This window comes from Aquarana catesbeiana, linkage group LG01, assembly GCF_042186555.1.
Source record: "Aquarana catesbeiana isolate 2022-GZ linkage group LG01, ASM4218655v1, whole genome shotgun sequence".
Taxonomy (NCBI): domain Eukaryota; kingdom Metazoa; phylum Chordata; class Amphibia; order Anura; family Ranidae; genus Aquarana; species Aquarana catesbeiana.
In genome coordinates this window covers 432,291,964-432,306,059 of record NC_133324.1, presented here as the reverse complement: position 1 = coordinate 432,306,059, position 14,096 = coordinate 432,291,964, and the positions used below count along the sequence as shown (strand labels likewise).

The 14,096-nt window shown below is 43.5% G+C and overlaps 1 protein-coding gene across 1 annotated transcript in view; it reads left to right on the top strand.

Moving 5' to 3' along the window:
• IFT74 (intraflagellar transport 74) overlaps window positions 1-14,096 on the top strand; it is a 188,517-nt gene that overhangs the window by 104,279 nt on the left and 70,142 nt on the right. The window contains exons 9-10 of the mRNA XM_073635941.1: window positions 2,628-2,766; window positions 5,485-5,547. Of these exons, the coding sequence (XP_073492042.1) occupies window positions 2,628-2,766; window positions 5,485-5,547 (202 nt within the window). The remainder of the gene's footprint in view (window positions 1-2,627; window positions 2,767-5,484; window positions 5,548-14,096) is intronic.

Genomic DNA, 14,096 nt, shown 5'->3' with positions numbered 1-14,096 from the left:
GTGAATCCTTGGAGTTATTAACTGGTTGAACCTCCTTTGGCAGCAATGACTTCAAGCAAGTATTTTCTGTAGCTCTGGATCAGACTTGCACAACATTCAGGAGGAATTTTTGACCATTCCCCTTTACAAAACTGCTTCAGCTCAGACACATTTGTAGGATGTCTAGCGTGAACAGCTCTCTTGAGGTCACTCCGCATCATCCCTTTGGGGTTAAGATCTGGGCTCTGACTGGACCACTCCAAAAGGTGCATATTTTTTTTCTGAAGCCAGTGTGTGGTAGATTTATTTGAATGCTTAGGATCGTTGTCCTCCTGCATCACCCAACTTCTACTAAGCGGTTCACATACTCTTGGTACTGTATATAAATCATTAGAGCACAATCCATGGTTGAATACCAGTATGCTGCGGAGTCACCAGATACCCATCTGTGTTGTATGGGCTATACATATCCCAAATTCTCAAATTTTGCGCACTGCTATTCTAATATGGTCACAGGGCAGCTGGAAATGAGTTGAAAAAGATTGTTCTAAAGTAAATATATAATATTTAGGCTGTGAAGTAAGAAAAGTAAGAGTTAAAAGTAAGAAGTAAGAAAAAAGGAAGATAGGTGGCATACCAAAAAAATCACACTTTTATACAGTTTCAAGGCTAAGTTCACCTAGTAAATAACATTGATTGTGCAGTAAATGGGTACCAGTAGGTTAAAAACCATTCTACAGCTTGGAAAGAATGGGTTTGGCTTAAATGTTATACCTGTAGACTACGACTGGCCTAAAAACTCCTATTGTAAGCAATTAGCCTTATCCTTCCTAGAAGCTAGGAAGCACCATGCACTGAGCCTTCAAAATCAGAGTTCTTCGTCCTTTAAAACCCATGCATGTGCAATGCATTCTCCCTCCACTTATAGCAGCAGTACTGAGCAACAGCTGCTACAGAAGGAAGGTGAGCAGGGAGTTTTCCAGCAAGGTGATGTTCATGGCCTACAGGTATGGCATTAAAACTAAACAGTCTTCCTAAGCTGCACAGTTTTTTTTAAACCTACTGGGGCCCCCTGACTACATAGTTTGTTTTATTCAAAAGGTACATTTTACAACAGATTAAAAAAAACTTTTTTTAACTGCATTTAGTCAGGCATGCTGCCAAACATACTAATATACATTTTTGATTTACATACACTTTAAAGCTGAACACTAGGTAGATATAAGGGACACAATATACTGCAGCTCTGTAATCATTAATACAATATAAAATCATAGCGGCCGGCTTAGGCTCTCATTAGCTCACTGAGAGGCTGAACTGGGTGCTGGTACAGGCATGTGGGCAACTCCATTGGTATGATCTTGCCCGAGCCTAGACCGGCTCTGTGACGTCAGCAGAGAGCGGACTTTAGCCCGCTCTCTGCTGAAAACTGGTCACAGGAGTACAGAACGAACTGCACTCCTGTGATCCGTAGGCGGAGTACAGCCAGACAAGCTTTGGATGTACTTCTCCTTTAAAGCCCAATGGGCCTTTTTATATAGAGCTGAAAAGGACTAGAATCTCTTCCATATATTTATTGCTATGTGTGTCCCATTTGGGGCATTTTCCCTTTACTTCTTATTTCTCTGACAATTGAACAAAAACCTGTCATTAATCTCTTTAAAAGAAGCACAAGCAGCAAAAATTACCCCCATGACCATAAATTGGCCCAGCCCTGCGGCACTTAATAACCATAGCACCCCTCCTCCATGTTTGGCTGGCAACTCAACCTAGATGCTGCTATACCTGCCCAGCAGATTGAAGCTGTAAATGCGTGTCTTATGACTTCTAAGATAAGGATCATATGGGTTGCTCAGAATTTTTCTAACAATCTACTGACATCAAAAGCAATAGTTTGTACCAAGAAAGTGGACCCTTTTAATTGCATAATACTCATCCAAGCTTTAAATTGGGCATCAGATCAGGACATTTATGGCCAGCCAAACAATACCTTGCTTTTCATAAACCGGTAACATGCATGTATTTTTTAGTAAACATTAGTGGTCATTTAAATGAATGCTAGCAGACAATTTGTTTGCTATTTTAAGGTGTCTGACTATATCAGAAAATCATCAAAGTTAAAGCGAAAATATAAAATGATTATTTTTTTTTTTATAAACCCTATTATTTTTATTCTACTCCTATCAATCACGAATGATCTTGAAGTTTGTAAACTTACTTTGTGAAAAATCCCCACACATTTACTTCTGTGAATTCTGTGACACATATTCACTATCCCTTGGGAGTAGGCACTGCTGTGTCACACATTTCAAAGAGTCTGCCTTCTGAACTACAGAGGTGCTGAGAGGAGGAGTTTCAGGAGGCGGAGTCACTAAAGGAAGTTACCATGGGATATTTAGTCCTTAGAAAAGTTAGCAGAGGAGAAGCTGCAAATCATGCAGGAAAGAGATAGCCAGCAGACAGGAAGAACTCAAAACCTAAAATGAGATTTTTCAAGTAAGCTTATGTTGGATTGTCAAATATAACTATTGTTTGTAATGTTATCACAATGCTGATATAAAGAGTGTGTGCTGTGACCATAGATTTCGGTTAACATAATTGTTGTTCACCTTAGCGGTACATAAACTTCATATGTTCTTGTGCTGCAGGAAAGAAGACCTTGTTCGAGGTGTGGAGAAAGACATTGAACATGAGAAGCGAGCAGCTGAAAACATTATTAAAAATATGCCAGAGGAGAAACAGACTGCTTATTTTTCCATGAAAGCAAAGAATGAGCAGCTTCTAAAGGTGCAACCCCTACAATAAAAACTATTTATTCAGCAAGATATATTATTGTTAGAATTGATCCCGAGCTGGTCACACATGTAGGAATTCCTTCGTGCAATCTACAAAATGATTTACTTATCAAAGTAAAAAGAAAGGAGCACCCAGTGTCCAGAGAAATGCATCCGCTAAAATATGGTTCATAGATGTTTAATAAAATATAGCAACATGTACATCAAGCCAGCGCATTTCGGGGGGGATAGACGACTCCTTTTTCAGGGCTGTTGCTGCGTACTATTTGGTGGGAACACTTTTCCATGAGTGGTCATGTTGGATCAAGGTTTCAGAAACCAGGATGGCAGAATGCCGGCTTTATGGTGCCTATACAATTAAAGCTGAAATCCTGCCATCTTGGTTTCTGAACATGTTGCTATATTTTAATAAATGTCTACGAACCATATTTTAGAAGTTGCAATTCTCTGGACACCGGGATCTCCTTTCTTATTTAAGTCTGCATGCTGAAATGACCTCAAGGTCGCACAGAAAAGGCAGCAGCCCAATCGCCGAGAGGGACCATTGCCACTATCCACCGGAAGGCATTCCTTACTTTTTGCCCACACGAATACCCACTCAGGACCAGTGACCAATCCAGTTGGTTCAGCAAGTTCGCCAACAAAATTATTTACGGCAATGTAATGTATGATTATTATGAGCATAGCAAGTTTAACCATTTATTTACATCTAATGAAGTCATTCTAACCTTTCCATTCACAGTAGTTATCATTTCATTCAATATATCATTGGCAAATACATGAATGTGTATACAGTTCTTCAGATGTGCTCAATTATTTTAAAACCTGGTTGAAGACAATTATAAAAAAATTCTAGCTTGTAGGTGGGCTTTAAACAATTGTTGTTGGATATACTCTTCTGCTTATTTGGTAAAGAAAATACTATAACATTTGTATTTGATAAGAGATTTTAGTACTATTGCTCAGAATAAATATATTATTATACTTATACATTAGGCACAGCAATAGGTTTGTGGTGTTTAGAAATATATCTTGAATATTATTTTTGTATCAAAAGCTTACTGTAAGCAGGGCTGTCTTAATAGCATCATGAGCCCCTGGGCAAAGTAATGCTCTGGGGCCCCTACAATGGAGACAGCGCAGGTAAACAGACATCAAGTAGGTAGGAGGCAGACAAGTGGAGCTTCCCCTTTTGGGTGGATCTCCGCATTAACTACATGAACAATCATTCTGTACAGTAAAGAAACAGTGGGAAAATACTACATACATAAAGAAACAAATCTGTCCTGTGCATATAATATATCTGCTAGATTGTTGCCTCCCCAGCACTATGGCCCCTCTACACCCCAGATATCCAACCAGAACTCTGATCCCTCTACACCTCCAGATATCCCCCCAGCACTCTGACCCCTCTACACCACAGATATCCCCCCAGCACTCTGACCCCTCTACACCCCAGATATCCCCCCAGCACTCTGACCCCTCTACACCACAGATATCCCCCCAGCACTCTGACCCCTCACATCCCAGATATCCCCCCAGCACTCTGACCCCTCACATCCCAGATATCCCCCCAGCACACTGACCCCTCTACACCCCAGATATCCCCCCAGCACTCTGACCCCTCTACACCCCAGATATCCCCCCAGCACTCTGATCCCTCTACTCCCTAGATATCCCCCCAGCACTCTGACCCATATACACCCTAGATATTCCCCCCAGCACTGTTACCATATACCATAAGATACCTCTTGTATTGTGACCCCACTACATCCCTGCTACCCCCTACACTGTGGCCTCTCTACATCCCTGATATCTCTAGCACTATAGCCACCCAAGCTACCCCAAGCATTGCTACCTCCAGATCCCCCCTCAGCATTGTTTTCCCCCATACACCCTTGATATCCCCCAGCACCATTATTCCATCCATGTAGTACCCCCTTTTCCAGTGGAGATAAAGTGCATGTAAACTTTTGGCTTTGTGCCCACCTCCAGCACTGGACTCGCCTATACCAATCAAGCAGGCAGAAGGAGGGACGGAGGAGGGAGCATCTCTCCGGGCATTCCAAACCCTTCGGTGCAAACGGTGGTGGACAGCTGGGCTCACCATGACACCATCCACAATGCTACTTCCGCAGGTGGGCTCTCAGTGTTGCCGACTCAGCAGCTCCCACTCCAGCTCCTACCCCACTGCCTTCGAGTCCCGAGCATTCAAGCTGCATGGGGAGGGGTCAGAGCATTACTGACGCTCCTCCCTGCCCCTCCCTGCTGTCTGTAAAATAATAGGTATCGTTCTGTAAGGCACAGCGCACCGCTGCCAGCCTGCCTCCCCTGTGTATCCTTCACTCTCAGTGCCATCATGGGCCCCCCAATTTTGGGGCAGCGTGGGCTCAAGGACTAGCTTCTTTGTGGAAAGTGCAGGTCCCCCCCATGCAGCTGGGGCCCCTGGGCAGTGCCCGGGTGTGCCCACTCATTAAGACAGCCCTGACTGTAAGCGTCTATTTGCAGATTGAAGAAACAGATTCAGCAATATGTACTGTAGCTTAAAAGTAACCACAGATTTACAGTCCGCTATCTAGAAAATGCTATAGAAATCAATGCCTGTTTGATCATATTGCTCATATTAAGGTAGTTTATTAACATTTTATAGTGTTAGAATGTTTTGTAGCTGATATACTTAAGGAAAATATGATTTGTTTGTTCTCTGTAGGAGCTAGAGATTCAACAGGAAGAACTTGATTCATTGACTGAAAAGGAGGCGACTCTGGAGGCTGTAAGTATTGAATTAGAAGCAAATGCTTTTTGAAAGCTGATTCGTTTATTTATGGAGTTATAACCACCAGAGGGCACAACAGTACCCATTTGCACAACCACAAGACGTTCATATTACCATAAGAGCAGAACTTGACAACATGGTGGCTGTGTTCATCAAAAAGATTCAGTGCATTCATTCAAACCAAACCTGTGCTTTTCAAAACTGATAATTTAGCCTGCTGTTTTTTTTATATATATATAAAGTCATAGAATTATGTTAAGATGAACAGTTAAATTGTTCTGAAACCTGACAATATCTATTTGGAAATGAAGATCTGAAATGCGTACTGGGAACACAGACTACCCTATCAAAGCTTTTGGCTTTTAACTACGGTAAGTATCCCTGTGGTGCACCATGCCACCCCACTTTAAAATGGCCTTGGGACTGTGAACACTTTAAACACACTGGCCAGGTATTTCCATTCTCCATCATTCTGGCTCTTTGTCTTGCACATAAAGAGAACCTAAACATCAAAATTCACGCTGCCACCAGGGAATCCAGCTTGCATCCACACTTGAAAAAATGCTGACACCACAGCACCGCAAGACTCAACCTGTACACAATCCCTAAATAAGGGGTCCGCATGGCCATTTGAAGAATACTGAGAGATTTATTGAACTGACAATAACAGTGGTGTTAAAACACATTGACATACGAAGCTCTGAAAGTCTCTGAAGAGCAAACTGCGTTTAGATTGCATTTGACAGGCGGTAAGGAGGCGTTGTATGGTCTCCTCACCACCTGCTTTAACCTCTCAATCCCCGTGGTTGTAGGGCACATGCAGATCAACCCCATGGTTTGCGCTAAAATGTGACAGTGGATATTATTCCTGCCATGGCACATGTACGCCCCCGACCGCTGCCTCTGCAACTAAAAGGGAGCAATTGGGGGGTGGGGATAAAAACGTAGCTCAACCATTTGGTTTTACAGCTCCTCAACTGCTAGAGTGAATGAGCCCTTGGTCATAATGCCCTTTCTCAAAGTGTGCAATGTGTCAGGGTGTTCCAATACCACACTTATTGCATTAGTTCCCCCTATTTTTTTTTCTTTGTTGAGCTGCCCTGACTTGTTTAACCACTTCAATACCAGGCACTTAGACACCTTCCCGCCCAGGCCAATTTTCAGCTTTCAGTGCTGTCGCAATTTGAATGACAATTGCGCGGTCATCCATCACTGTACCCAAACAAATTTTTTATCATTTTGTTCCCACAAATAGAGCTTTCTTTTGGTGGTATTTGATCACCTCTGCGGTTTTTATTTTTTGCGCAACAAATAAAAAAAGACCGAAAATTTCGAAAAAAAAACAAGTTTTTCTTTGTTTCTGTTAACATTTTTTGTAAATAAGTACGTTTTCTCCTTCAATGATGGGTACAGATATGGCTGCACTGACGGGCACTGATACGGCAGCACTGATGGGCACCGATGAGGTGGCACTGATGAGGTGGCACTGACGGACACTGATGATGGGCACTGATAGGCGGCACTGATGGGCACTGATAGGTGGCACTGGTATGCGGCACTGATGGGCACTCATAGGCGGCACTGATGGGCACTCATAGGCGGCACTGATGGGCACTCGTAGGTGGCACTGATGGGCACTCGTAGGTGGCATTGATTGATACATATGGGTGGCACTGATGGGTACTTATGGGTAGTACTGATGTGTGGCACTGATGGGCACTGATAGGTGGGCACAGATGGACACTGACAGGTGGCACCGATGGGCAATGACAGGTGGCACCGATGGCAATCCCTGGTGGTCCAGTGTGGTGATCTGAGGGGGGGCTGCGCTGATAAACAATCAGCGCAGACCCCCCTGCCAGGAGAGCCGCCGATCGGCTCTCCTGTACTCGCGTCTGTCAGACGCGAGTGAGGAAGAGCCGATCAACGGCTCTTCCCATTGACAGCGTGATCAGCCGTGATTGGACACGGCTGATCACGTGGTAAAGAGCCTCCGCCAGAGGCTCTTTACCAAGATCGGTGGAGCGGTGTGTCAGGCTGACACACCGCTCCACCGATCGCCGCGATGCGCGCCCCCGGGGGGGCGCGCGGCGGCATGTTATCCTGCTGGACGTCATATGACGCCCAGTCAGGATAACAGAACCACTTCCTGGACGTCAATCCGCTATAGGGCGGGCGGGAAGTGGTTAATAAGTATGTACAGGGAAGTTGTTCAGAATCATAAGACATGAGGCTGGAGCCCCATTCAGCAGCACCTTTAACAGCTTTAAAGAAACACATATAAGAGGATTATGAAACCTCAGATTAAAATCAACTAAGTAGACCTAACCACCATAGTTGCAAAAATTTCTGGATAAACCTGTATAGTTGGATGGAGGGCCGAAATAAAGGTAAGCAAAGTTGAATAAATGCCCTGTGCTATATTATTAAACTAAGAGGTTTTCTGATCAGTTCTAGGGCTCATGCACACTGCATCTCAAAGAAGCGGCTCCTACAGGCTTTTGAGATTTTTTGAGCTCTCATTTTTTTCTGCCTGGAAACTCCCCTCCATGTTAGCCAATGTGTCCATGCATGCTATGGCTTTTTCAGGAGTTTACAGGCATATGCTCTTACAGGCAGAAAAAACAACCCCCACCAAACTCATGTTTTTGAGAGGAGCTTTCGAGCAGAAAAGCCACCCAAGTGCGCAAAATTGCTGCAAAAAACGCACTAAAAAAGGGAAAAATTAGCTGAGGGGTGGGTTTGTGGAAAAAAATGCTTGAGCTCAAATAAGCTCAAGAAAAATGTGCAAAAGAGCTTTTTTTGGGGGGGCGCTGCAGTCTGCCTGGGTCCTTAACCCTTTCATGCCTAAGCCTGTTTCTGACATTTGTTGCTTACAAGTTAAAATCTGTTTTTTTTTTTTTTTTTTTTTTTTTTTTTTTGCTAGAAAATTACTTAGAACCCCCAAACATTATACAGTATCTCACAAAAGTCAGTACACCCCTCACATTTTTGTACATATTTTATTATATCTTTTTATGTGACAACACTGAAGAAATTACACTTTGCTACAATGTAAAGTAGTGAGTGTACAGCTTGTATAACAATGTAAATTTGCTGCCCCTCAAAATAATTCAAAACACAGCGATTCATGTCTAAACCGCTGGAAACAAAAGTGAGTACACCCCTAAGTGAAAATGTCCAAATTGGGCCCAAAGTGTCAATATATTGTGTGGCCACCATTATTTTCCAGCACTACCTTAACCCTCTTGGGCATGGAGTTCACCAGAGCTTCACAGGTTGCCACTGGAGTCCCCTTCCACTCCTCCATGACAAATTCATGGAGCTGGTGGATGGTAGAGACCTTGAGCTCCTCCACCTTCCGTTTGAGGATGCCCCCCAGATGCTCAATAGGGTTTAGTTCTGGAGACATGCTTGGTCAGTCCATCACCTTTACCCTCAGCTACTTTACTAAGGCAGTGGTCGTCTTGGCGGTGTGTTTGGGGTCGTTATCATGTTGGAATACTGCCCAGCGGTCCAGTTTTCAAAGGAAGGGTATAATGCTCTGCTTCAGTATGTCACAGTACATGTTGCCATTTTTGGTTCCCACAATGAACTGTAGCTCCCCAGTGCCAGCAGCACTCGAGCAGCCCCAGATCATGACACTCCCACCACCATGCTTGACTGTAGACATGACACACTTGTCTTTGTACTCCTTACCTGGTTGACACCATCTGAACCAAATAAGTTTATCTTGGTCTCATCAGACCACAGGACGTGGTTCCAGTAATCCATTAGTCTGCTTGTATTCAGCAAACTGTTTGCGGGCTTTCTTGTGCATCATCTTTAGAAGAGGCTGTCTTCTGGGACAACAGCCACGCAGACCAATTTTATGCACTGTGCGGCGTATGGTCTGAGCACTTATAGGCTGACCCCCCACCCCTTCAACCTCTGCACTAATGCTGGCAGCACTCATACGTCTATTTTCCAAAGACAACCTCTGGATATGACGCTGAGCATGTGTACTCAACTTCTTTGGTCAACCATGGGAAGGCCTGTTCTGAGTGGAACTTGTCCTGTTAAACCACTGTATGGTCTTGGCCACTGTGCTGCAGCTCAGTTTCAAGGTCTTGGCCACCTTATTATAGCCTAGGCCATCTTTTATGTAGAACAAGAATCCTTTTTTTTGAGATCCTCAGAGAGTTCTTTGCCATTAGGTGCCATGTTGAACTTCCAGTGACCAGTATGAGAGAGTGAGAGCGATAACACCAAATTTAACACACCTGCTCCCCATTCTCACCTGAGACCTTGTAACACTAATGAGTCACATGACACTGGGCAGGGAAAATGGCTAATTAAGCCCAGTTTGGACATTTTCGCTTAGGGGTGTACTCACTTTTGTTGACAGCGGTTTAGACTGTGTGTTGAGTTATTTTGAGGGGACAGCAAATTTACACTGTTATACAAGCTGTACACTCACTACTTTACATTGTAGCAAAGTGTCATTTCTTCAGTGTTGTCACATGAAATGATATAATAAAATATTTACAAAGATGTGAGGGGTGTACTGTATATATTTTTTTAGCAGAGACCCTAGAGAATAAAATGGCGATCGTTTGTCACAGGGTATTTGCGCAGCAGTCTTTCAAACGCAAGTTTTGGGGAAAAAAAGACACTTACATTCATTTAGACCCCTTCACACTGAAGGCGTTTTTCAGGTGCTAAAGGGGTAAAAATAACGCCTGAAAAATGTCTTCTCTGCAGCCCCAGTGTGGAAGCCCAAATGCTTTCACACTGGGGAGGTGCGCTTGCAGGACATTAGAAAAAGACCTGCAAGCAGCATCTTTGGAGCGGTGTATACACCGCTCCTCCAGCGCCCGTGCCAGTTGAAATCAATGGGCACCGCTGCCGAAGTGCCTGCAAAGCACCTTTTAACCCGCTGCAAAGTGCCTGCGTGGGTTAAAAACGCCCTACTAGCGGCCGAAAAGCGCCGCTAAAACAATGGTAAAGTGCCTATAAAACTAGCAGCCACGCTGTGTGTGAAAGGGCTCTAAAAAAAAAAAAAAAAAAAAACAGTAAAGTTAGCACAACACCAATTTTTTTGTATAATGTGAAAGATGATGTTACACCGAGTAAATAGATGCCTAACATGTCATGCTTTGAAAGTGCGCACACTTGTGAATTGACGACAAACTACGATACTTAAAAGTCCCCATAGGCGATGCTTTAAAAATTTGTACAGATTACCAGTTTAGAGTTACAGAGGAGGTCCTGTGCTATTGCTCTCGCTCTGACACCGTTTACATTTGCGGGCGCGACTTGCGTATGAGGGACAGCGCGCCTAATTAGATTTTTTTTTTTTTTTTTAACACTGTCTCTTTATAAAAAAAATTCTGATAATTTTTATTGCTGTCTCAAGGAATGTAAACATCCCTTGTGACAGTAATAGTCACTGATAGGTACTCTTTATGGAGGGATCTGGGGTCTCTAAGGCCTCAAATCCCTCCTTTGCACTTCAAGTAAAGTATTCAAAATACCAAAATCTGCATTTTAGAATACTAGGTGTTTCTTAAAATCGGCTCCATTGGTAGCCGAGTAAACCGGAAGTGATGTCATGACATTGCTTCCGGGTTACTTGATCGGAGACCCGATTCTGGCTTCATTCGGGTCTTCGGCCAGCCGGCAGATGTGTCGGCTTGTCGCTCAGGCCTCCCGGTGGGACAGGAGAGCCTGGGCGAGCCGTGGGAGGGGACTTCCCCTCCCGCTCCTTAGGATAGCGGTTGTTATCACTAAGAAGCCGACCGCTGGCTCTAAAAAAAAAAAAAAAACTGTACCGGGGTGATGCGTGCAGCTGCATACATACAGCTGCATACATAACTGAATACCTGGCATTGGTGCTAACCCTTAACTACTGTCTCTAAAACCAAGAAAAAAAGTTTCCACTAGAGCTGCTCTTTAAAGTTGCATATTTAAGGCCCCTGTAGCCACTAGAAGAAAAACAATGAAATGAAAATACATTTAGGTTCGGTTCATACTGCAGGGACCTAAAAATGGCACGACTTAAGGGGAGACTTTGCCAGGAGACTTCTTTGAGGCACAAGTCGGATAGACGTCGCCTTGAAGTAGTACAGGAACCTTTTCTAAAGTCAGAGTGACTTCAGTAGTGCTAATTAGGACTGCTCTCATTGACTAACATGGGATTTCACATGTCACGTGACTTGGGGTCTCACAAGTCGGATCCCAAGTCGCAGCAGTGTGAACCAAGCCTTAATTGTATCTGTTATTTTAATGTGTAAATCAACTTTATTACAATTTTATTTATTTCTTTTTGCTTTCCATTTGCAATAAAAATCCCACCTGATATTTAGGGTTTTCCCGATACCAATACTAGTATCGGTATCGGGACTGATATCGAGCATTTGAGCAAGTACTTGTACTTGCACAAATGCTCCCGATGCCAGATCCGATACCTGGGAGAGATGAATAAAGTGACTCAGCGCAACCTGAAGTCTGCGGGTGGAACAACGGAAGTGACGCTCCGTGTAGACCTTAGCGGTTGGACATCCTGACGCCCATCTTGGTACACCCTGCACTCGGCCGCAGTAAGCCAGCAGCGTGCATCTACATTATAGTTCGGGCTGGGTGTAACAAGATGGCCGCTGCTGCTTTTAATGTGGCTGAGTGCAAGGAGTACCAAGATGGGCGTCGCAGGCAGCCTTTCCTCATGGCATGAGAGTGCCTGCCCATCAGTGCCCATAAATGCCACCTAAGTGCCCAATGCCCATAAGTGCTATCTATCAGTGCCCACCATCTATCAGTGCTGCATATCAGTGCCACCTAATCCCGTCAGTGCTGCCTAATCTGTATTTTGCTTTGAAAACTGTCACATAACAAAAAGTATTGGTAATCCGTATCGGCGAGTACTTGAAAAAAAGTATAGATACTTGTACTCGGTCTTAAAAAAGAGGTGTCAGGACAACCCTACTGGTATTATTAAGTTACACTTAAAGTGGACTAAAACACCAAAAAATGTTTTTAATTAATGCTTGTACTTTGTAGAGTATAGGATTTCATGTCATCTGTGCCCAGTCTTGCAACGAAGAGTTAATCCAGCTCTGAGCAATCCTCTTATCTTTTTTCAGTAAGATAAAAACAGTTTCTTCCCCCTTGCTGTGGGTGACAGGTGATTTCCTTATCTCATGCACCAGTGTGAGAGAGGCATTCTGTGTACTTCACATCCCACCTCCTTTCTTCTCCAGCTCTCCCAGGATTGGTTGCTCAACACCTCACCGTGATTGGGCATGCTGAAGTCATGTAGTGACTTTCCTGGGTTTTGACTGGATGTTAGTGATCATGGGGCATAATCCACAAGACCAGCAGAAGTTCAGAGTAAGAAATATCGATGCCTGGCCAAGGTGGGTGTAGAGGTGGGCGGGATACTACTGACATCACGACTCCACCCATCGAGCTCCAGACAACAGACCTGTCCACAGAATCTGGAATATTGCGAAGCTCCAAACAGCTAAAGGGGAGATATTTGACACGTGAGTATACATGCAGGAGGCATATATATCCTTATAGATAAGCACTATCGAAGTAATTTAGAAATGATGAGAGTGGGTTTACATCCACTTTAATTTGCTAGAACGTTGTTATGTGTGCACAAAGAGCAAGAAGTATTAAATGTAATAGTGCTAAAAAATGTATACCAAAACTCATTTAAAGCCATTGTAGGTACTTCCAGGTTTCTGTTTTTTTTTTCGGCTTTCTTGCTAAGAAGAGAAATTAAGATTTATCAAACGTAAAGTGCTCACGTATGCTGCCTGATTGAGAGCTTGGCTTTGCCCTCTCCCATTTACTGTTGGTCCATTAGCTTAATTGGTGGCTGTACGGGCCTCCGATAATTTGCATACCATGATGGGTTTTGTCACTCTGAACAGACACACTTAGCACCAGGAGGTGCCTGCTGGGGGTGTACTAATGGAGCTTTACCAGCTTTTATCTGACTTCAGGTATACTGTAATTTAGCTTTTCAGCTTTTGAATTTTTGGAAGGTTGTTTTAAAAAGAGATTTTGACAACTGCATTTTTGTAAAGTTTACAGGATCCTTTCCATTTGTATTATGGAAACTGCATATAAAATAGTTCAAAATGCATGGCAACAAATGAAAAAGGTGTGAATGGGCCCTTCAAGGTAACATTAAATGGAAACCAACAATCTAATATAGCCTACTTAACTTTGTAAAGTCATTATAACAAGTGAAAAATTATGTTATTTGTAGATAACCTGGTACAGCCCATCTCATTCAGTGAGTCACCTTGACATGCCAAGCTGGTAACTCAGTTCACATCCTGAAAATATCCTTTGCTGTTTATGTGATGTCTGCTATCTCCCTCTTACCCACCACTGGGCTGTAGTGATGAGTGTGAAGCCTCAAAAACCTTTATGCCCTGTACACACTATCGGACTTTCAGCCAAGAAAATCGTGGATTTTTGTTCGAAGGATGTTGGCTCCAACTTGTCTTGCATACACACGGTCACACAAATGTTGGCCAACAATTAGGAAC